Genomic DNA, 24,875 nt, shown 5'->3' on the forward strand with positions numbered 1-24,875 from the left:
TTTCAGGCATCTGTTTATGACGTTCAGCTTAGATTTCTCTAAGTTGGAATAAATGAAATAAATTCAGTCAGAATATATATTTGTTGAATTTTTATTCTACATCAGGCAGCACATAAGTATTGAGGAATACAACAGTGAACAAAACAGAATAAGTCCCTGTGCTGATGAAGCTTTATTCTATTAAGAGTTTGTCATTGTTTCCTTAACAGTAGCTTTGTTTTCCATTTTTCTGCTTTAATTCCATCAATAGACTGTATGTCTTTAAGGAATGGACTGTGTTTTATTTTTGTTCACTTACCAGCTAACATGTTGACATAAGATATGTATGTATTTACACCAAGTATATTTTGTGATGGGGAGAGTGAGCAAGCAGAATCAAGATTATTCCTTTTGATTATTACGCCAAGCAGATATTGTTTAACTTCTTTCCTAAATGTTCTCTCTCTTCATTTGTTGATCTGTTTTCTTCTAATTTTAATTTACCATTAAGGGCATAAAAATATTGTGTTCTTTGTATTTGTCTTTGACTTGCTTTGCCTGTAACCTCTACTTCTCTCTCAGAATTTTTTTATTTGATAACTTAAGTATTTTAATTAACCCTATATGCTCTTTAACTGTCACCAGGAAGATGAAGCCCAAGAAAATAAAAGTAAAATGAAAATGGTTGAGAAAAATATGGAGCAACAAAAAGAAAATATGGAGTATCTTAAAAGTCTAAAAATAGTAGCAGAAAATAAGTATGAGGCAATTAAATTAAAAATTAATCAACTGTCAGAACTAGCAGATCCACTTAAGGTAAATGCTGTTTTTATTCTGATAACATGTGCATTTCATGTTTTAGTTTTATTCCCATAGTGTATTAATCATGTTCTCATTGGATATTGCCCTAAAAGAATTTTTGGTTAAAGCAGAATTATAGAAAAATGGAATGTAAAGAATGGTAGGGACGAGTTTTTCATCATTAAATCAATTACTATTGAACACTTGCCTTTAGGAGACTAAATCTCTAAATTTCAGTTTCCTTGGAGGATTACAGCTTTGTTGCCTCTTTATTTTTGATTTTTTTTTTCCCAGAACCAGAAACAGACATTTTTAGTATGTCTCTGCTGATAGTGCGCTTGCTTGTTCGGCTTCTCACCTTTCCTTCAGTATTGCAAAGTTTAATTGCTAGAAAAGGCGATTTGAAATAGAGTGCTACCTATTTCCTGATTATCAACATATCAGTTAAAATCCATGCTGAATTTTATTTTAAGATTTGTTTATTTTATAAGAATTACAGAGAGAGAGAGACAAAAAGATCTTCCATCTACTGGTTCATTCTCCAGATGGCTACAATGGCTAGTGCTGGGTCAGGCTGAAGCCAGGAGCTTAGTTTGGGTTTCCCACATGTGTGGCAGGAGCCCAAACACTTAGGCATCTTCTGCTGCTTTTAGAAGGGAACTGGATTGGAAGTAGAGCAGCTGGGATGTGAACTGACACGTATATGGGAGGTTGGCATCATAGGCAGTACTACTACGCCACTACGCAGGCCCCTGCATGCTGAATTTTTCTTTATTTTTAGCACATAAATTTTTTTATGATTTATTTATTTATTTAAATGTCAGAATTACACAGAGAGAAGAGGATAGGCCGAGAGAGAGAGGTCTTCTATCCGTTGGCCCACTCCCCAATTGGCTGCAACGGCCAGAGCTATGCTGATCCGAAGTCAGGAGCCAGGAGACTCCTCTGGGTCTCCCACATAGGCACAGGGGCCCAGGAACCCAGACCATTGCAGAGAGCTGCCCATATGGGATGCCAGTGCTTTAGGTCAGGGTGTTAACCCACTGCGCCACAGTGCCAGCCCAGCACATTAATTTTTGAGGCCAGATTTAGGGACAAAACTTATTTAATAAATTCTTCATGAGACTTAATAAACTTAATTATCAGATAGCTTATTGTCATCATTTTTAGGAATAACTCAATTATTTTCTAAACTTTATAAGACAGTAAGACACTAAGAAGATTTGATGTTAATAAGTTTTTTAAATAATTTACTTAGAAAATAGCTACCATCTCTTTATTTTTTTTTAAGTCTTATTTATTTATTTCCTTATTTATTTGAAAGGCCGAGTAACAGAGACAGATTTTTGTAAAATTTTTTTTTAAAGATTTATTTATTTATTTGAAAGGCAAAGACACAGAGAAGAGGATAGAGAGAGAAAGCAAGCTTCCATCCTCTGGTTCATTCTCCAAATGGCCACAACAGCCAGGGAAGGGACAGGCCAAATCCAGGAGCTTGTTCTGGATCTCTCACATAGGTGTAGGCTTCCAAGGACTTGGGCCATCTTCCCCTGCTTTACCAGGTGCATTAGTAGGGAGCTGGATCAGAAATGGAGCAGCCTGAACTCAAACCGGTGCCCATATGGGATGCTGGCACTGCAGGCAGAGGCTTAACCTCCTATACCACAACGCTGGTCCCCTTGATGTTATATTCTAAGGAGAAAAGTATATTGTTAATATCACTAATTTGTAGAGAAATTACCCTTTGAATCAAAAGGTATTTTAACATTTTAAAAGTTTGAAGAATTTGCCTGTATGTGAATTTTATTATAGTCGTCTTCATTAGAAATTTTAGAGAATATAATGTGAAGAATGAGGAAGAATATTAAAGGAAGTTGCAGGAATAACTGCATTGAAATAGTTTCTGTCTCTTTGGTGTTGGTTTTCAATGTTGCCTATGTAGCTGGGATTTCTACCTGCCACTATAATTTGATTTGTTTAATTTTTTTCTATTTAAAATGAGAATAAAAAGTAAGAAAGAGGAATTAACTGATCAAGTGGAATATAAATTTTAGATATTTCAATTGAAAGAAGGAGAAGTATTTAATACATAAAATAAGAAAGTAGTTACTATAGGAAATAAGAATTAAAATTACAGGAAGTCTAAAAGTAAAAAATAAGAAAAAATTAATTTTAAGAAAAAATGAGAAGCAATGAAATAAAGAAATATTTCACATTCCAAGAATAGACAAAGTATAATTCAGAACTCAGAATTACAACAATGAAATTGCAATAGAAGTTAAGGAAAACAAATTTTTAAATAGTTAAAAGATGATTCATGGCTTCTTTTTTAAAAAAAAAAATATTTATTTACTTGAAAGAGAAAGATAAATAAATTTTCCATCCTCTGTCTTACTCCCCAAATGGCTGCAGTGGCTGGGCCAGGCTGAATCTAGGAGCTCAGTTGCCACGTGAGTGGCAGGTGCCCAAGTACTTGGGCCGTCTTGTGCTGCTTTCCCTGGAGCACTGAAAGCTGACAGCTGGTGCTTCAAGCAATGCTACAATAGGGACTCAGCCTGCTGTGCCACAACGCTGGCCCCAGATTGTGGCTTCTTAAAATGATGAAATGTACTAAAACAGTATAGAAAAAGAATGACTGGCACCTAAATTGTTGATCTTAGAAAACTTAAAAACAAGAAGTGATGAAGAGTAACCGATCTTCTGTTTTTTTAGGGATTTGTAGACTAAAAGAACTCCTGGAATTGGGAGTCCATAAATAAATTCAAGGAAAGAAAAAGTGGGCAGAAGGCAATAAGAATTCTTGATTTTAGCTCTCTGCCTGGGCTGCAAATAATTGAAAGGTGGGAGGTGAGTCTTTTAGTAAACCTGAATGTCATCAGCCAGTATCCAGGCGTTTTTTCCTTCTCAGTATCATGTCATACCAGCCATCAGTAACAACAGGACAAGGGAGATCTAGCTAACAAAATAATTTTATCTCCCTAGAAACCTGGCATATTGCTAGCTCCCAGATGTAATCTGTTTGCTTTTAGAACTTCGGTTCATTCTGTGTTGGAAGGGTAGTGAGCATTTGGAGTATGCTGTTTAAATATGTAGTTGCTGAAGTCTTAGTATGGTGAACATTTTTTTTCCTGATTTGATCAGCTTCTTTTGATTTATACTTATAAACTTAATGATTTATTGAATTAACTTTATTGGACAGAAAGTGAGACCTACATTGAGCCTGAATGAGACATTGTTAAATCTGTTTCAGTATCAGTAAATTAGATAACATATTCTTGGTTTTATCTTTTAATTTAAATTTGATAGTACATAGCAAGGAAGCTTATAAAAATAAAGACAGATCAAACAGTAAACGTGGGAAATGGGAAATTAACATCTGTAGTTTCTCTTATCATTTTACAAATTTACTGGTTCCATTCCCAAGGTTGCTAGGAGGAAATTAACCAGTATAAATTAATCCTGATATATACTTTACTGCTTTGATTCCATATAGAGGTTAATTGTTTCCCTAAAGCAATTCAATTTCTACTGAAAATGCTTAGAAACGTTAGTTACTAACCATTGTGTTTTATAAGCTGTCACAATCTTTGACTGTAACATCAACTACATAAGTTATGCCATTTTCATTTATTCTACTGGAATGAACACTTTTGTGGCTCTTAAGTCATCAGCCTTTTAAACCATTTTGTCGAGATAATTGACATACAATAAATACACATGTAAATCTTTAGCATGTTTTTGACACGTATAAGCCTGTAAAACCATGACCACAAATCAGAAACAGAACATCCTCATGTCCATGATCCTTTGGACTCTTATCTCTCCCTTCTTCTTACCTTCTGTCTTTGGGAAACCACCAGTTCACTTTCTGGTACTGTACTTTGCACATTTTTAAAAACTGTATACAACAGTCCTTTCTTATATTCACAATTCCACTTTCCATATTTTCAGTTACTTATCGTTACCTGCAGTCTAAAAGTATGCCTTAGCTAGAGAAACCACATATGCTGAAGTACTACTATAGTTATGTTATTATGACTTCTATTTTATTCTTATTGTTTATCTCTTGCTATTCCTAATTTATAAGTTTAACCTGTATACTAGTATACTACAAAAAGAACATGGGAACATTAAAAGATGTTTAAAATAATCATGGGAAGACTGATATGGTGGTAAAAATAACTATATTCCTAAAGTTGTGCTTATGAAATTTGTATTCCTTAAAAAACAAATTTAAAAAAAGAAAATTAGGAGATGCTTATTTTGGTACAAAAAATTTTCAAAATCCATGCATAGTTTTTTTCACAATATTCATTTTCCATGGACTTTTTGAAGACTCCTCATGTGTAGAGTTTGGTAGTATTTGTGATTTCAGGCATCTCCTGGGAGTGTTGGGATGTGTTCTTGACAGTTAAGAGGGGACTATTGTATCGAGCACTTGTATTAAGGTTTTTCTTTTTGAAATTTTTTATTTGAGTGGCAGAGAGAGCATGTGTTCCCATTCACTGGTTCACTCCCCAAAGGCTCACAACAATCTCCAGTGGGTAGGTGAAGCTGAGAGAGAGGAACTTAGTGCATATCTCTACACAGTGATAGGGTTTGATTTGCAGAAAGCTGTAGTTGGGAACCAAGCCAGGTATCAAATCTAGGCACTCTGATAGAAGATATGCCAAATGCCTAACCCGTGTTTTAAGTTTTTCAAGGCTAATATGGATTTCCCCAGAATTACCTTGTTAACCAAAATAAAATTAACAGTACTACAATATGTAGACTTCATGTAAGAATTTGATTATGTGTTTTCTTTTTTTTTTTTTTTTTTTTTTTTTTTTTTTAGTATTTTTTTAATTTGAAAGTCAGAGTTACACAGAGAGGGGAGGAGAGGCAGAGAGAGAGAGGTCTTCCATCTGTTGGTTCATTCCCCCAATTGGCCGCAATGGCCGGAGCTGAGCCGATCGGAAGCCAGGAGCCAGGAGTTTCTTCTGGGTCTCCCATGTGGGTGCAGGGACCCAAGCACTTGGATCATCTTCTGTTGCTTTCCCAGGCCAGAGCAGAGAGCTGGATCAGAAGTGGAGTAGCCAGGATTTGAACTGACACCCATATGGGATGCTGGCATGGCAGCCAGTGGCTTTACTCACTACACCACAGCACTGGCCCCCATGATGTGTTTTCTAGGTTTTATTTATTTGAAGGGCATAGATAGAAATAGAGAGGAAACACTCCCATCTGCTGGTACACTCCCTAAATGTCTGCAGTTCAGGGACAGGGCCAAACCTGGGCTGGACCAAAACTGGTAGTACAATTTATATGGTCTCACATTTGGTTGGCAAGAGCATTGTTGGTGACTTGAGCATTGTTGCCCCCTATGGTGTGCATTAGCAGGAAGCTGGACTTAAGAGCCAGAGTTGAGTATCAAACCCACAGAGTCCTATATGGAATGTAGGCCTCTTAATTGCTATAGGGGCTAAACATTTGCCCCTATAATGTGTTTTTCTGATTTTTGTAACTGCTTGCTTTTTTTCAAACACGCAAGGATAGGAACTGTTAACACATGCCTCTTCAAGCAGCATAGTCCTAGCCACTTTATTGAGTTGTTAATTAGTTTACTACTTGGTTGGAAATGTTTTTAAACATTGTTTATTATTTTGCCTTGATTCTAACAGGATGAATTAAACCTTGCTGACTCTGAAGTGGATAATCAAAAACGTGGGAAGCGGCATTATGAAGATAAACAAAAAGAACACTTAGATACTTTAAATAAAAAGAAAAGAGAACTGGACATGAAAGAAAAAGAACTAGAGGTCATCCATTTTTTTTTCTTTCAAATTATTTTGTTTAGAACCTTAGTCATGGTTATTGAAACGTGCTTTGCCTAATACCATGTTCCAAGAAACAGGTTGTCTGAATTTCTGTTCTATAGTGACAAGTGTTCTGTTGCATCAACAGAAGAGGCTTAGGAGCCCTTGAAGAATGGGACTTAACTAGGCAAGACTGCAGCAGTTCAATCATGTGCCCTGCGTGGGTCAGACAACGTCATACTTTCTCATCTGACATAGCTCCCTAGGTACACAGCTTGGCATGTGGATACCCATGTGGGGTCAGAAAAAGGCACCCCTTCTCAGCTGAATGTGGCTAGGCTCCATTTTAGCTCCTAGTACTGCTCTTGTTGACCACTATAAATACAGAATGTTGTTAATATAAAACAAATACCATGTTTGAAAGAGCTCTGCATTTTTTAATCTTACACAAACCTGAGGGTTTGTTTGTTGGTTTTCTTTAAGTTGTACAGAGTAGTGTAGTTTTCTCTTGAAGAATTATAATGACTTTAGACTGTATCCTTCATATAAAGTTTATATAACGTTGATGTTAAATAATTAAAATGTATTTCTTAAACTTAAGTTCAGAATTTTACTTTGCATGTTTTGGCATAAATAGTATAATGAATTATCATATCAAAGAAGATTCTTAAAGTATTAAACATTTATTTTCTTAGGAGAAAACGTCGCAGGCAAGACAAATCTGCCCAGAGCGGATAGAAGTAAAGAAATCTGCATCAATTCTAGACAAAGAAATTAATCGATTAAGACAAAAGATACAGGCAGAACATGCTAGTCATGGAGATCGAGAGGAAATAATGAGGTAAGTGGTTGTTAGCTGTTCTAATGTATTATGTTTTCCACGAGTATTTTCAAGACATAAAAAATAAATTTAAAAAATAGGGGCCGGTACTGTGACATAGTGGGTAGAGCCACTGCCTGCAGTGCCTGCATCCCATATGAGCGCCAGTTCAAGACCTAGTTGCTCCACTTCTGATTCAATTCTCTGTTATGGCCTGGGAAAGCAGTAGAAGATGCCCCAAGTGCCTGGGCTCCTGCACCTTCATGGATACCTGGAAAAAGCTCCTGGCTTCTGGATTTGGATTGGCCCAGCTCCGGCCATTGTGGCCATTTGGGGATGGAAGATTTCCTCTCTGCCTCTGCCTCTCTGTAACTCTGCCTTTCAAATAAATAAATATTCTAAAAAATATTTTAATAATTGTAGAGTAATAAAGTAGGGGCAGGCATTGTGGCATAGTGGGTTAAGCCGCTGCCTACCACACAGACATCCCATGTGGGTGCTGGTTCGGGTCCCATCTGCACAACTTCCAGTCCAACTCTTTGCTAATGGCCTGAGAAAGCAGCAGGGGATGGCCCAGGTGCTTGGGCCCTTGCTACCCATGTGGGAGACCCGGAGGAAGTTCCTGGCTCCAAGCCCCAGCTCTTGCAGCCATTTGTAGAGTGACCCAGTAGATGGAAGACTTCTCTCTCTATATTTCTGCCTTTCAAATAAATAAAATAAATATTTAAATAATAATAATAATAAAAATACAGGGGTGAGCATTTGATATAGCAGTTAATATGCTACCTATAGCACCCACAACCCATATTGGAGTGGCGAGCTCAAGTAAAGCTGTGCTATAGTACAAGTTTGCTGCTAATGCAGACTCTGGAAGGCAGCGGGTGCTGGCTCAACTAGTTGGGTTCCTGCCATCCACTTCAGCGACCTAGATTGAGTTCTCTGTTCCTGGCTGCTTCTTGGTCCAGCCCTGGCTATTGCAGACCTTTGAGAAGTGAACCAGCAGAAGGGAGATATCATTCTCTCCCTCTTTTCATTCCCTTCCGTTCCCCCACCACCACCCTGCTTGTCTTTCAAATAAAATGATTTAAATTTTTAAAAAATATATATTTATATGTAAATCTTAAATTTTGATGAAATACTAACTACAGATAGCTTTAGCTGAAATAGTCTTATATACATGTTAACAATAAACTTCTGAATTACTAAAAACTCATTATGAAATGACATTTTAACATAAATGCCTTTATGTCTGTAAGATTCATATGGACATGAAAATGTTAAACTTCACAAGTAATCAAAGAAATACAAATTGAAACAGTTAGAAGCTAAATACAATAAATTTAATAAGTTAAAAAAGACAGTAATACTCCAAGTCAGTGAGTTTTCAATGAAACACTTTTTATTGGTAAAAATGGAAGCTTTTGTATAATTTTTATTATTTGACAGGTAGAGTTATAGAAAGTGAGAGAGAGACAGAGAGAAAGGTCTTCTTGGCCGGCGCCGCGGCTCACTAGGCTAATCCTCCGCCTAGCGGCGCCGGCACACCGGGTTCTAGTCCCGGTTGGGGCGCCGGATTCTGTCCCGGTTGCCCCTCTTCCAGGCCAGCCCTCTGCTGTGGCCCAGGGAGTGCAGTGGAGGATGGCCCAGGTGCTTGGGCCCTGCACCCCATGGGAGACCAGGAAAAGCACCTGGCTCCTGGCTCCTGCCATCGGATCAGCGCGGTGCGCCGGCCGCAGCGCGCCGGCCGCGGCGGCCATTGGAGGGTGAACCAACGGCAAAAGGAAGACCTTTCTCTCTGTCTCTCTCTCTCACTGTCCACTCTGCCTGTCAAAAAAAAAAAAAAAAAAAAAAAAAAAAAAAAGAAAGGTCTTCTTTCTGTTGGTTCACTCCCCTAATGGCTGCTACGGCCGGCGCTGCGCCGATCCAAAGCCAGGAGCCGGGTACTTCCTCCAGGTCTCCCATGTGGGTACAGGGCCCAAGCACTTGGGCCATCCTCTGCTGATCTCCCGGGCCACAGGAGAGAGCTGGACTGGAAGAGAAGCAACCGGGACTAGTACCCGGTGCCCCAACCGGGACTAGAATCTGGGGTGCCAGTGCCGTGAGCAGAGGATTAGCCAAGTGAGCCATGGCGCTGGCTGCTTTTGTATAATTAGAGCACAGATTCTGAAGGAGGAGTGCCTCTGTTTGAATTGCAGTTCTGCCTACTTATGTGGCTTTGGAAATTATCTCTGTGAATCTTTGTCTCCTCATCTACAAAACTGATGCACTTCATTACAGAATTGTAATGAAGATAGTCCATAGTAAACAGAATGTGTAGAAAACATAATATATTTGGAGGGTTTGTATTCTATTAAAGATTTTATTTATTTATTTGAGAGGTAGAGTTATAGACAGAGAGAGGGAGAGATAGAGGTCCTCCATCCATTGGTTTACTCCTCAAATGGCCACAATGGCCAGGGCTGGGCTGGTTCGAAGTCAGGAGCCAGGAGGTTTCTCTGGGTCTCCCACATGGGTGCGGGAACCCAAGCACTTGGGCCATCGTCCGCTGCTTTCTCAGGCCATGAGAAGGGAGCTGGATCAGAAGAGAAGCAGCCAGGACACAAACTGGTGCCACAGGCAGAGGCCCCAGCCTACTAAGCCACAGCACCGGCCTCATTATATTAGTTGTTACTGTTAACATCTTTCTGAAGATGCATTTAGGCAGTCTGTGTCAAAATATTTGGTTAAAATTTCAATTGGCCAATTTTGTTGCTGTAATGTAATCTAAAATGAGAAAGAGTGTGCTCAGAAGTCTATTGCAGCATTATTTATAACATTGAAAAATTCAGAATAGAAACAATTGGAGAGTGGTTAAATTACCTTAGAAAATTGCAAATACTACACATTATGAAGTTTTCATATTATAAAAAGGCTGAGAATAGGAGTGATTTCAATTGTCTTTTCAAAAATGTCAGAATACAATAGGAAGAAACATTAAAATATTAAATGCTTTTAAAACAGATAATAATAGATAATACATTTTGATAGATTTTTTTCCCCAAAATGAATTTGTGTCAGTATAGTATTAGTTTGCATTTCTCTTTAATTTTGAGTAAAATTGAGCATCTTTTCATTTTTGTATCTTTTTTGTTTTTTAATTTTGATGTGAAAGACAGAGACTGAGGGTTCTTCCACTTGCTGGTTCCCTCCCCCAGATGCACTTAACAGCCAGTGGTAGGCCAGGCTGAAGCCAGGAGTCAGTAGCTCAATCCAGGACTCTTACATGGGTGATAAGACCTTACCACTTAACAGTCATCACTACTTCCCTGGGTGTACACCAGGAACCTGGAATTTGGGAAGTGGAGCTAGGACTAAAACCCAGGCAACTCCAAAATGAGATGGTGGCCGGCCATTCCAGATGACATTTTAAGTGCTGTGCCAGACTCCCACCTCTGATTTTCATGTCTTGAGAATCATTGCTTTGTATTTTTTTTCTGTGAAATATTGTTTTCATTTTTCTATGAATATTTTCCTCAATTTTTAAGAGCCCTTCATATATTTAAAAAGATGAGTTCTTTGTGTAATATGTGAGTAGTGTTTCTCATGTTTTTAGTAGTTAATGGAGCCTTTATTACTATGCAGAAATTTATGTGTTCAGTGTGTATTTATGTTTTGTGTGTTTTTATTTGTATGACTAATAGATTTTGAACCATTTTCAAAGGCCTTTTTCACTGCTAAACTGTAAAAAATTGAGCTATCTTCTCTAATTGTTATACTTTGATTTTTTTTTGTATTCTAAAATCATTAATATATTTTCATGTAACAGTAGATTTAACTGTTCATTCATACACCAATAATACAGTGATTTTTAAGCAAATTTTAAATCTTGTGATAACTTGTAGATTCACATGCCATTGTTAAAAAAGGCTTTAAAAAAACCTGAGCAAAAAGCTCTATTTTTCAGTGAAAATACAAATTTATTTCTTTTTAAAGATTAATTTTATTTGAAAGGCAGATCTTCCATCCTCTGGTTCACTCCCCAACTGGCCACACCGGCCCTGGGATGGGCCAGGCCAAAGCCAGGAGCCAGGAGCTTCTTCAGGGACTCCCACGTGGGTGCAGGGGTCCAAGTACTTGGGTTGTCTTCCATTTCTTTCCAAAAGGTGCATTAGCAGGGAACTGGATTGAAAGTGGGGCAGCTGGGACTCAACTAGAGCGCATAGGGATGTCGGCACTGCAGATGGAGACTACCCACTGCACCACAGTGCTGGCCCTATAAGGAAAATACAAATTTAATTCCATGTTCTGCTAATCACACAGATGTTATATTTCTGTTCTTACTGGTGGTAAAATGCAAAAATATAAATAATAGTTGTAATAATGGTTTATGAAGTAGCTGGACTTCAAGCAAAATTTGAATCCTAGTGAATTTTTCCATCTAGAATTAATAGTGTCTTGGAAAGAGAAATTGCCCAGATATGGTTGATATAAACATATATTACATGGTAAGTGTCAAAAAATCACAAGACTCCAAACATTATTGAAAGGCTATATTAGTATTTCACATGTATACAGACGCGTACACATGAACACATGTATATATCATCATGACCCTTAGTATTTCAGTGTAAATTGATGATATGCAAGACATTTAACATTGATAAAATCTCAGTCCCTTCAGTCCTGTTCCAGTTTTGTCAATTCTCAGTGTTTGTCCTACATTATAGGATACAGTTTAGAATCACATAATTTCATTTGTCCTATTATTTTACAGATTACTCTGTTTGGGTTTATCTGCTGGTAATTCATGTTTGTATTCTTGGCCAGGATACTGTGTAAATAATGGAGTATAATATCCAGAGACACATATCATCCCTCTGTCTCTCTCTTACTGGTGATGTTAATTGTGACCACTCAGTAAAGATGTTGTTTAGCTTCTGCATTATGTGTTTCATTCAGTATTTTTTTTTTTCCCTTGCAACTAATAAGCATTGTGTGGAAGGACACCTTATAGCCATGATAAGACCTGGCTTTTCATATTTTCAGTCCTGGATTTTGCCATCGGCTAGTGATTCTTGTCTCAACTAATCTTAAACTATACTGTTTGTGAAAATTATGATTTTTCTGGTTCCTCTGCATCTTCCATGTTATCTATCAGTCATTTGCAAGGAAGTGCCTTCTCCCTCAAGTACCTGTTTCATTTACCTACTTGCCTGTTATAACATGGACTTAATGGATTCCTATTTTATTAATGGGCTGTAATCAGTTCTTGTTATTTATTTATTTATTTTTAAATATTTTAAAGGATTTTTTTAAAGATTTTATTTATTTGAGAGGTAGAGTTACAGAACGTTCACTCCCCAAGTGGCCGCAACAGCCAGGAGCCAGGAGCTTCTTCCAGGTCTCTCATGCGGGTGCAGGAGCCCAAGGACTTGGGCCATCTTCCATTGCTTTCCCAGGTCATAGGAGAGAGCTGGGTTGGAATAGGAACAGCCAGGACTAGAACCAGCACCCATATGGGATGCCAGCACCACGTGCAGGATTAACCTACTACGCCACAGCGCCAGCCCCAGTTCTTGTTATTTATATGTTTAAGTTATACCTTACTCAAGTAGAGCCTTTTCAATCTGGTTTCTATGTCTTTTAAATATGTTCCTTTTTTCCTTTTTTTTTTTTTGCCTTCCTTGATTCAGCCTTGGGATCAGTCATTTCTCCAAAGAGCCCTGGGTTTTTTTATTTGGGGAATGGTACCTCTAAACACCGTTTTTTGTTCTGGGGTGCTAGTTGTTACTGGGAAAGCATTTCAGGACTATTCAGTGAATAGAGCTGAATGTGTGAGTTCGTGTTGGTATCTCTAGTGGCATTCTAATCCTACAAACATCTTTGGCCTTACCTTAATTGTGTTTCTGTCTTCGTTTTTCCACAGTAGGAACCTGGCTGTTGAGAACATTAACATTTACTGTCCCACTTTGCACATCTACAAAAACAAATTTTTGTGCTTGCAATTATTTTCTGTAGTATTTAGTAAACTTAATAGTGTTCTAGTTATTTGGATTAATTTTTCTCTTATTTAGTGTGATAGTTATTAACTTGAAATAGAAATGTTTGTATTTGTTCTTATCTGTAGTCAGTTTTAGATTTCTCCCATCCTTTTGTTATAATTTCATTTTGGTGTGAATATGTAGAAATTAACACAATTCTAAAAGTCAAAGCTTCACACAAAAGAATATTAGAAGAGTGTCCTTCCTCACTTATCCCTTCAATTTCATTTCCCACCCACCCCTTATAAAGCACCAGTTCTTTTTTTCTGATCATAGCTTTTTTGTGTGGTCCATAGTTTATTCAGTCATTCCATGTTTGTGTGTCTAGGTCATTTCGAGTATTTTGCAGTCTCAGTGCTGCAGTGAATGAGCGTATTTCAGGAATGTCTAGCTGTACCAGCAAGACAAATTCCCAGAAGTGTGTGGTTGTGTTAGAGATTTGCTAAATTCCCACTTTAGGATGTGTACTGTTTTTGCATTTGCACTAGCATTGTGTGAGAGGATGCTTCCTCACAGCCTTGCCAGCAGGGAGTATGGTGGATAGTTAAGCTTAATTTTTGCCATTAGGATGAGAATTGGTATACTAAGGTAGTCACAGCTGGATGCCATCATTATGAATAATAGTGAGAATTTTTTCATCTGTTTAAGAGCCATTTTTATACCTTGTGAATAATCTGTTCATATTCTATACCATTTTTCTTTAATCTTTCCCTTAAATTTTAATTTATAAAAATATATTTTTAAGAGATATTAGCCTTTGTTGTAAGTGTTTCTCTTAATTCATCATTTCTCTTTTGAAATAGTTTGTATTCTTGTTGTTTGGTTTGATTTTTCCAGGGAAAGATTATTTTTATTTAGGCCAATTTGTCAACATTTTCTAAATCTGGATTTTGGATCATAGTTTAAAAGGCTTTCTACATCAAAATTATGGAGGCATTCACCTATGCTATTTTAGTACTTTCATGTGTTCATATTTTTATATTTGGATCTCTGATCTGTTTTAAATTTATTCTGCTTGGTTGTTTAAGGAATGGATTTTATCTTTTTCTAAATGGCCATGTTACTTGTAAAGTTGTTTGTCCTCTTTTTTTCTTTAGAATGACTTAGCATGATTATTTTCTGCATTTTTGTAGGTTCATAAATTCTTGTTGCTTTTGTGGCTTTTCTATCTGAAGGATAGTTTAGCCTAATATAAAATGCATGGTTCATACTTTATATCCTGAGTGTTTTGTTTTTGATGATACTTGTCTATAAAATACTGTAATGTGAAATTGGCATTGTGGCGTAGCTGTTTGTGACATCCACCATCTCATGTCAGGGTGCCTAGCTGCTCCACTTGTTTTTTTTTATTTTTTTTATTTTTTGACAGGCAGAGTGGACAGTGAGAGAGAGAGAGACAGAGAGAAAGGTCTTCCTTTGCCGTTGGTTCACCCTCCAATGGCCACCACGACGCATCACACTGATCCAAAACTAGGAGCCAGGTGCTTCTCCTGGTCTCCCATGGGGTGCAGGGCCCAAGTACTTGGGCCATCCTCCACTGCACTCCCTGGCCGTAGCAGAGAGCTGGCCTGGAAGAGGGGCAGCCGGGACAGAATCCGGTGCCCCGACCGGCACTAGAACCTGGTGTGCTGGCGCCACAAGGCAGAGGAGTAGCCTAGTGAGCCGCGGCGCCGGCCGTAGCTGCTCCACTTGTGACCCAGCTCCCTACTAATAAATGTTCTTTAAAAAAAATCCTAGAATTTGTCCAAAATGCAGATTTTGTTACTCTTTTGTTGGTATAGATTGTGTTTTTTTGAAATGTGAATTTAAGAATTAATTCTGAGTCCAGTGCTATGGTGTAATAGGTAAAGCCGTTGCCCACAGTTACAGCATCCCATATGGGTGCTGGTTCGAGTCCCAACTGCTCTGCTTCTGATCCAGCTCTCTGCTGTGGTCTGGGAAAGCAGTGGAAGATGTCCCAAGCACTTGGGCCCCTGCACCTGAGTGGGAAACCCAGAAGAAGCTCTGGCTCCTGGCTTCAGATCAGCCCAGTTTCAGCTGTTGCAGCCATTTGCGGAGTGGACTGTAGATGGAAGACCTCTCTCCTCCCTTTCTCAAACTCTCTGCCTCTCTGTACCCTGCCTTTCAAATAAGTAAATAAATCTTTTTTTAGAAAAAGAATTAATTCTTAGAAATATCCTTGTATTTTGCTTTAAAATTTTTTTCTATTCCATTTTTAAATATATTTGTGTTAATATGTAATAACTATATTTATGGAATATAGCATATTTCAATACAAGGGTACAGTGTACACTGATCAAATCATAATTAGCATTTCCACATTCTTATACTCTGTGTTCTTCATAAAATATGTAGTAGGTTATTATTAACTTGCAGTTGTATGTATGTTGGATGATCCTTGTCTTCTCTAATTATCTTGCTTGCTGTTATCTCCATTTCTGTTACTGTGTTGTTCATGTTTCTGTTCGCCCCTCTGCTGCTCTTTATGTCTTCATATCTATGTGTGCTGTGGACCCTTCCACCTTCCCTATCTCGGGTTCTCTAAGTTCTGCTTTACCTCCTCCTATTGTCTGTCTTCTCTGTTTATTCTTTGTTTCTGCTCTTTTAGTTCTGTGTTGAGTTATTCCTTCCTCATAGCTCTTGTTTCATGTTTCATTTTAATTCATGATGTTCACTTGCAGTTTTCTTCTGCTTTGTGGAGGTATTCTACTAAGTTTTCTCTGTGGGACAGTTTTCCATAAATATGTTTATAAGGATGCTATGCCTACACATTTTTTTGGTTACTGATTTTTAAGTAATTGGATTTTCCTGGACTGGTTCTTTGAAGGAGGATAGAAGGAATAGCTGTGGGAGCCTTGGCCAGGGTTGGCTTTCACACTTAAGGCTCTCTTGCTGCAGTAATTGTTGCTCTCTCTAATAGCACTACTCAGTAGCTATGCCTTCTTGGCCTCTTTGTCCTAATCTCTTATAGTATTTTTTTTAAGATTTTATTTATTTATTTGACAGACAGAGTTACAGACAGTGAGAGAGACAGAGAGAAAGGTCTTCCTTCCATTGGTTCACTCCCCAAGTGGCTTCAACGGCCGGAGCTACGCAGATCCAAAGCCAGGAGCCAGGTGCCTCCTCCTAGTCTCCCATGCGGGTGCAGGGGCCCAAGCATTTGGGCCATCCTCCACTGCTTTCCCGGGCCACAGCAGAGAGCTGGATGGAAGAGAAGCAACTGGGACTAGAACCAGCACCCATATGGGATGCCAGCGCCACAGGCGGAGGATTAACCTAGTGCGCCATGGCGCTGGTCCTCTTTTAGTATTGATTAGGGCAGTTCTAATGCTGACCCTACATTATTTTCTTCCTTACTAGTATCTCACTAAAAGGAACCTTTCTCCTATTTTGCCCTCTTTACTTTTAGAAGATAGGTAAATGCTGGCATTCTCCAAATCTGTTTCTCTGGCCTGAATCTGGGCACTTGCTCATATGCTTCCTCTACCTTGACCAGGTCTTGGACTTTGTTCTTTCCTAGTCTGCCAAGCACTGTCTCAATCCATAGCACTCTTTCAGTCTGAGAGCGTATGAAATCGGCTGCTGTTAGGCCTCCTTATCACTCTGCCCTTCCCTATCAGTTAAATATATTGGATACTTTACTTTTCTTAGGCTTTTTATGAATGGCATTTATTTAGTTAATACTTTGTTTATCAAATAGACAATACCAAGAAGCAAGAGAAACCTATCTTGACTTGGATAACAAAGTAAGAACTTTAAGAAGATTTATCAAATTATTAGAAGAAATCATGACCCACAGGTACAAAACATATCAACAGTTTAGAAGGTAAGTGCATTAAAAAATTACCATATATTTTACACTTATGTGTTTTCTTTGTTTTTTACATTATCTTTTATAAATAATGAAATTAAAAGCATTATATGACCCACTTAACAGCAGAAACTAGTGCTTGCTTTGTCAGTTGGGATTATGTAATCTAATCAAGAGTATTCTGGGTTGGGAGGGCCCTTTAGAGAGCTTATCCACTTCTGCACTCTGTTAGTTGTCTCTTAGTGGGTAACTCAGAGGTGAGTTCTTTGAAATTCATTCTGAAATAGCCTATTTCACCCTTAGGCATTGCATATTCTCAAGGGAAACGAATGTCTAATAGGAAACCAGACAGTAAGGGTATATGAAGCAAGGACTTGGGGAACCTAAGATGGGGGAGATATGTATATCTCCATGAACAGGGGAACTCTGTTCTGTTTGCTGCTTTATATCCAGTGCCTATAACTGTGCCTGAAGTATAGCAAGCATTTGATATAAAGTTGTTAAATAAATGAACACAGGATCACAGAAACTGTATGTTCTTTATAATATACCCAGAGGTGCACAGACTCACAGGAATAGATTGACCTCAGCAGATACAACAAATGACAGAAACATACCAAAGGGTAATTTCAGGAAGGCATGACTTAATACGTTTGAATCCAAGGCAGCCTTACCCTGCCTCTGTTTCCCCTGGTGGCATTCCCCACTAACATAGTTTTTAACTCTCTGTATACCCTCAATCTTAAGACTATAGAAGTTGATTTAAAAATTACTTAGGTCTAGAGTATATGGGCAAGTTAGGTAAAACCATAAAAAATATATTTGTGGGTTAGTTTTTGAAATGCGTGTTTCAAGTTTATGGCCATGTTATATTAGTAGTACATGAAGGACTTATCTTTATCCTTGTTGAAGCTGTTTAAGCTTTGTTAGGTGGGAGTAGAGCTGCCTTTACTGGAGGCAGTATTCTGCTAAGTACTGTGTCAGTCCTTCACTTGAGCGAGTGGGTCTATGAGCTCTTCCTGGCTCTGTGTGCGCTTAAGGGATCTGCTGCTTCTTCAGGTGTTTCCCCAGCCTCAGGCAGTGTCCTCAAATGCAGCTGGGGCAGACCTCTTTGTAGGCCCTCTAGAATCCTTACTTTGTACTGTACACTCCTCTCCACTACATACAATTCATGTCCCCAACTCTGTCTCCCCAGTGGCAAGACCATCAGATTCCGCTTAGGGTGCCACTCCCCTTTCCTCTTTCCAAGAGCAGGAATTTGGGGCGCTTTTTTTTCTTTTGTAACTGACTTTTATTTTTGCAAACTATACCATGATAAAACTTGACAAAAATTTCCCCTTTGGTACTCAGTTGTCGCTGATCAGGGAGAACGTATGATATTTGTCCCTTTGGGACTGGCTTAATTCACTCAGCATGATGTTTTCCAAATTCCTCCATCTTGTTGCAAATGACCGGGTTTCGTTGTTTTTGACTGCTGTATAGTATTCTATAGAATACATGTCCCATAATTTCTTTATCCAGTCTACTGTTGATGGGCATTTGGGTTGGTTCCAGGTCTTAGCTATTGTGAATTGAGCTGCAATAAACATTAATGTGCAGACAGCTTGTTTGTTTGCCAATTTCATTTCCTTTGGGTAAATTCCAAGGAGTGGGATGGCTGGGTTGAATGGTAGGGTTATATTCAGGTTTCTGAGGAATCTCCAAACTGACTTCCATAGTGGCTTAACCAATTTGCATTCCCACCAACAGTGGGTTAGTGTCCCTTTTTCCCCACATCCTCTCCAGCATCTGTTGTTGGTAGATTTCTGAATGTGAGCCATTCTAACTGGGGTGAGGTGAAACCTCATTGTGGTTTTGATTTGCATTTCCCTGATTGCTAGTGATCTTGAACATTTTTTCATGTGCCTGTTGGCCCTTTGGATTTCCTCTTTTGTAAAATGTCTATTGAGGTCCTTGGCCCAATCTCTTAAGTGGGTTGTTTGTTTTGATGTTGTGGAGTTTCTTGATTTCTTTGTAGATTCGGCGACAACTAACTGAGCACCAAAGGGGAAACTTGTTGAAATGAAATGGACACTATGAGAAACAGTGACTTAATCAGCTCTTGTCCTGACGGTTGATGTACAATGTAATACTTTATCCATTTTAGTATTTTTTTTTGTTCTAGTACCATTGGTTGAACTCTGTAATTAACACACAATTATTCTAGGTGTTTAAATTTTAACTGAAAAGTGATCCCTGTTAGGAATTTGGAAAACATTATGCTGACTGAAATAAGCCAATCCCAAAGGGACAAATACCACTTGTTCTCCTTGATAGGTGACAACTAACTGAGCACCAAAAAGGAAACCTGTTAAAGTGAAATGAACACTATGAGAAACGGTGACTTGATCAGCCCTCACCCTGACTGTTGATGAGCAACTTGATATGTTATCCCTCTTAGTATTTTTTTTGTTTGTTCTACTTAATACTTTTAGTTGAATACTGTAATCAATACACAATTCTTCTTAAGTGCTGGAACTTAACTGAAAAGTGATCCCTGTTAAATATAAGAGTAGGAATAAGAGAGGGAAGAGATGTGCAATTCGGGACATGCTCAAGCTGACTTACCTCAAACGGTAGAGTTAGAAACATACCAGGGGATTCCAATTCAATCCCATCCAGGTGGCATGTACCAATGCCATCTCACTAGTCCCAGTGATCAATTTCTGTTCACAATTGATCATAATGATAGGACTAAGAACCAAAGGGATCACAGAAACAAGAATAGTGTCTGCAAATACTAGCTGATAGAATAAAAAAGGGAGAGAATGATCCAACATGGGAAGTGAGATACACAGCAGACCCATAGAATGACAGATGTCCTAAACAGCACTCTGGCCTCAGAATCAGCCCTGAAGGCATGCGGATCTGGCTGAAAAGCCCATGAGAGTATTTCAGGCATGGAAAGCCAAGACAGTCTGGAAAAAAAAACAAACCAAACCTAAATGAAAGATCTCCGCGAGTGAGATCTCAGTGGAAAGAACAGGTCATCAAAGAAGGAGGTACCTTTCTCTGAAGGGAGGAGAGAACTTCCACTTTGACCATGGCCTTGTCTAAAAATTATCAGAGTCAGTGAACTCAGGGGGCTTCCATAGCCTTGGCAGCTCATGACAAGAGCCTAGGTTGATTACTGATGCCATAAACAAGAGTGTCAATTTGTTAAGTCAACAACAGGAGTCACTGTGCACTTATTCCTCATGTAGGATCTTTGTCCTTAGTGTGCTGTACATTGAGATTTAATGCTATAACTAGTACTCAAACAGTATTTTTCACTTCATGTTTCTGTGTGGGAGCAAACTGTTGAAATCTTTACTTAATGTATGCTAAACTGATCTTCTGTATATAAAGAGAAACGAAAATGAATCTTGATGTGAATGGAAGGGGAGAGGGAGTGGGAAAGGGGAGGGTTGCGGGTGGGAGGGACGTTATGGGGGGGAAGCCATTGTAATCCATAAGCTGTACTTTGGAAATTTATATTCATTGAATAAAAGTTTAAAAAAAAAATGGTGAGGAAAAAAAAAAGTTAAAAAAAAAAATCTTGACAAAAATTACCCAGGTGGAATATCTTTCTTTAACATGCTATAAGTTAATCAGGTGCATACCATAAAAGATTTTGTTGCAATGGAAAGCCAAGACTAGACTCAGAAAGAAGTTTACAAAGTGGCATTACAAAAAGACTGGAGGAAACAGGCAACTTTATGCATCTTAATACTACTAGAGTTTAATCCTCTCAAGCACAAGATTTATGTAATGCCTTACAGTGTAAATTAATTATTGATCTATTCATGTGGACTAACTGCTGTAATGGGGTATATTAAATGTGGGATATGAGTGTTTTTATGGAAGTAAATGAACTGGTAAAAATGTGAGGTTGGAAATGACCATAAGACATGGGAACAGATCACCTACAACCCACCTGTGAAATGGGCAGCCATTCTCAACATAATTCTGCCTGGTTAGATCATTCTGTGGTTCTCTGTCTTCTTAATATGTCCCATTTCTTTACTTCAAGGTGTTTGACTTTACGATGCAAATTGTACTTTGACAACTTACTATCTCAGAGAGCCTATTGTGGAAAGATGAATTTTGACCATAAGAACGAAACTCTTACTATTTCAGTAAGTATTTTCTTTTTATCTCAGTTTTTAGCAATATTGGCTGCTGCTTTTCTTTTGATGAAACATTGGTAAACTTTAACTCGCTGTCTTTGGGAGAAAGAACTTTTTAAAAAAAGTTAAGAATAGGCTGGCGCCACGGTTCACTTGGCTAATCCGCCGCCTGAAGCACCAGCACCCCGGTTCTAGTCCCAGTTGGGGTGCTAGATTCTGTCCCTTGCTCCTCTTCCAGTCCAGCTCTCTGCTGTGGCTCGGGAAGGCAGTGGAGGATGACCCAAGTGCTTGATCACCTGCACCCGCATGGGAGACCAGGAGGAAGCACCTGGCTCCTGGCTTTGAATCGGTTCAGTGTGCCAGCCATAGTGGCCATTTGTGGGGTGAACCAACGGAAAAGAAGACCTTTCTCTCTGTCTCTCTCTCTGTCTAACTCTGCCTGTCAAAAAAAAAAAAGAAAGTTAAGAATAGTCTTTGGTTGGTCTGGTGCTGTGGCATTGAAGGTTAAGCCTCCACCTGCAGTGCTGCATCCCTTTTGGATGCTGGTTCAAATCCTGGCTGCTCCACTTTTGATCCATTTCTGCTAAGGCTCCTGGGAAAGCAGCAAAGGATGGCCCAAGTACTTGGACCCCTGCACCCATGTGGGAAACCCAGAAAAAGATCCTGGCTTTGGCCTGTCCCAGTCCTGGCCACTGCAGCCGTTTGGGGAGTGAACCAGAGGATGGAAGATAATTTTTCTCTCTCCTTTCTCCCTTTTCTCTCTCTCCCTCCTTCTCTCTGTATTTCAGCATTTCAAATAAATAAATAAAACTTAAAAAAAAAGAATAGTCTTTGCCAACATGTTGAAAATTGAACTGATCTTGCTGAATAAAGCTGCTAGTCAGTGTTTTTTTCCCAAGCCACATTATCCTTTTAAGATGATAATTAGGAATTTTATCCTCAGTGACAAATGTTTTCCTTGTCTTTCTGCTGCACTGTTTTTTTTTTTTTTTCTAAATTCACACGGAATTTTAAATTGTGTGGGCTGTTAGATAAACTCTGTAATCTGTAGTCTCACTCTACGAAGCCAAGAAGGTTCTGTCCCTCCTAATTTATCCTTCACAGTATTTACTTTGAAGCTATCCTAGGTCTGACCTCCTTTGAGTAAACAAAGCTACTGCATTCAGCATTCCAAAGTCATGGTTATATGTGTTAAAAGAGTGCTTACTGGCATGACATTAGAAATTGTGTTGTCAGATCAAGAGCAGCTACTCAGTCTAAGTAATCTTGGACAGATTTTTCAAATAATTGCTTACTACTCTTAGTTGCCTTAAATTGTATCATCTCATTTTAATATGTAGAATGAATTGGGCCTTAAATTTTATCATTTCATTTTAATACTTAGAATGAATTGGGTGCCTTTTTGTTGTTTGGCACCTCTGCATTTTAGCACATTAGAAAGTAGATTCTTACCCTCCACTTGTTTAAATTTGTACCAATAAAAAATTGGTAGCTCCTCTTCACTCAGCCTTTATTTTTAAGGAATTCAGTTATTAAAGATAGAGATTTGAAAGTATTAAGAGAAATTGTCCAGGGGCCGGCGTCGTGGCTCACTTGGTTAATCCTCCGCCTGCAGCGCCGCCATCCCATACAAGCGCTGGGTTCTAGTCCCGGTTGCTTCTCTTCCAGTCCAGCTCTCTGCTGTGGCCCAGGAGGGCAGTGGAGGATGGCCCAAGTGCTTGGGCGCCTACACCCGCGTTGGAGACCAGGAGGAAATACCTGGTTCCTGGCTTCAGATCAGCATAGCTCCGGCCGTGGCAGCCATTTGTGGGGTGAACCAATGGAAGGAAGACCTTTCTGTTTGTCTGTCTCTCTCACTGTCTAACTCTATCTTTCAAATTAAAAAAAAAAAAAAAAAGAGGAATTGTCCATGTGGAAAGAGGTGCTATGCCATGGTGATCCATTGTTCTCACTTTCAGCTATGAGAAAGCCAGGGAAATTACAAAGTTCTCATTTCAGACATTGAAGAGGTGTGGGAGCAGCAGTGAATCGGAATTCCAAGGGGTGGGAGAGCCTGTCCAATGTAAGCTGACAGTTGCTGAGTATTTGAGTATTTTCTTTCCTGAGGGCATTGCTGATTCTGAACTTTTTTTAAAAAAAGATTTATTTATTTTGAAAGTCAAGAGTTACACAGACAGAGAAGGAGAGGCGGGGGTGGGGGGATCTTCCATCTGCTGGTTCACACCCCAGATGGCCACAACAGGTGGCCAGGAGCTCCAAAGCCAGGAGCCAGGAGCTTCTTCCGGGTCTTCTACGTGGGTGCAGGGTCCCAAGGACTTGGGCCATCTTCCACTGCTTTGCCAGGCCATAGCAGAGAGCTGGATTGGAAGTGGAGCAGCTGGAACTCGAACTGATGCCCATATGGGATGCCGGCACTGCAGGCAGTGGCTTTACCCGCTACACCACAGTGCTGGCCCCAATTGTGTTTTTTGTGGTGGAAGAAGAGGGCTGGTAAGACGTGTAGAAACTTGAGCAAACTGCTAGGCATATGACTAAAACTTCAGTTAGTCAGTTCTTGAATTCTGGGTTGTATGTGGCTGGCCCAAAGAGCAGAGATGAATGAAAGGAGGATTCTGTCTTACTAAAATGACTACTCAGTCCATCAGTCCTATCATAACTCCAACCTAATAGAAGTCCCATTTTGTAAAATATTGAATCATCTGGAGCCTCCTTTGCTCTTTTATAAAAATGTCAAGCATAAAGTAAAAGGCAGACTTGAGTGTTTAATCCCTACAGTCAGGAACAAGACAGGCTTGTCTATGTTCATAATTTCTATTCGGTATCATAACAGAGGTTCAAACCAGTTCAGTAACTCAACAAAACAACTAAAAGAAATACATATTGGAAAAGAAGTCAAATTCTCTTTGGTCACAAATAACCTGGTCATCTACACAAAAAATCTGATGGAACCTACAGGAGGAAGAACTCAATTTAGTACAGCGAGCAAGGCTGCAGGTACAATTAGTATACAAAAATGAATTATAGGGGCCAGCGCTATGGTGCAGTGGGTTAACGCCCTGGCCTACAGCACCGGTATCCCATATGATTCAAGCCCCTCTGCTCCACTTCCAATCCAGCTCCCTGCTATGGCCTGGGAAAGCAGTAGAAGATGACCAGGGTGTGAGACCCAGAAGAAGCTCCTGGCACATGGCTCAGCTCCAGCCATTGTGGCCATTTGGGGAGTGAACCAGTGGGTGGAAGACCTCTCTCTATCTCGATTTTTTTCTGTAACTCTTTCAAATAAATAAAATTAAATCTCTAAAAATATGTGTATAAAGAAAATTTTTTTAAATATTTAAAAATTTTTTAAATGAATTAAATTTCTACATATTAGCAACAATCGATCAGAAATTAAAATTGAAAAACAACCGCTTATAACAGTTTCAAAAATACAGGATACTTAGAGAAAACTCTGACAAAAGATATGCAAGACCTGTGCACTGTAAACTATAAAATAACGCT

General features: G+C 39.0%; 1 protein-coding gene across 3 annotated transcripts in view; it reads left to right on the top strand.

Moving 5' to 3' along the window:
• The window catches only part of SMC6 (structural maintenance of chromosomes 6), a 99,847-nt gene that overhangs the window by 64,672 nt on the left and 10,300 nt on the right, over nt 1-24,875 (top strand). For all 3 annotated transcript variants that reach the window (XM_051840235.3, XM_089327828.1, XM_089327829.1), the window contains 5 exons: nt 625-795; nt 6,441-6,578; nt 7,271-7,416; nt 17,116-17,241; nt 21,278-21,383. In XM_051840235.3, the coding sequence (XP_051696195.1) occupies nt 625-795; nt 6,441-6,578; nt 7,271-7,416; nt 17,116-17,241; nt 21,278-21,383 (687 nt within the window). The remainder of the gene's footprint in view (nt 1-624; nt 796-6,440; nt 6,579-7,270; nt 7,417-17,115; nt 17,242-21,277; nt 21,384-24,875) is intronic.

The sequence above is a fragment of the Oryctolagus cuniculus genome, chromosome 2, assembly GCF_051225735.1.
Source record: "Oryctolagus cuniculus isolate XC-2025 breed Fujian yellow rabbit chromosome 2, ASM5122573v1, whole genome shotgun sequence".
Classification (NCBI taxonomy): Eukaryota; Metazoa; Chordata; class Mammalia; order Lagomorpha; family Leporidae; genus Oryctolagus; species Oryctolagus cuniculus.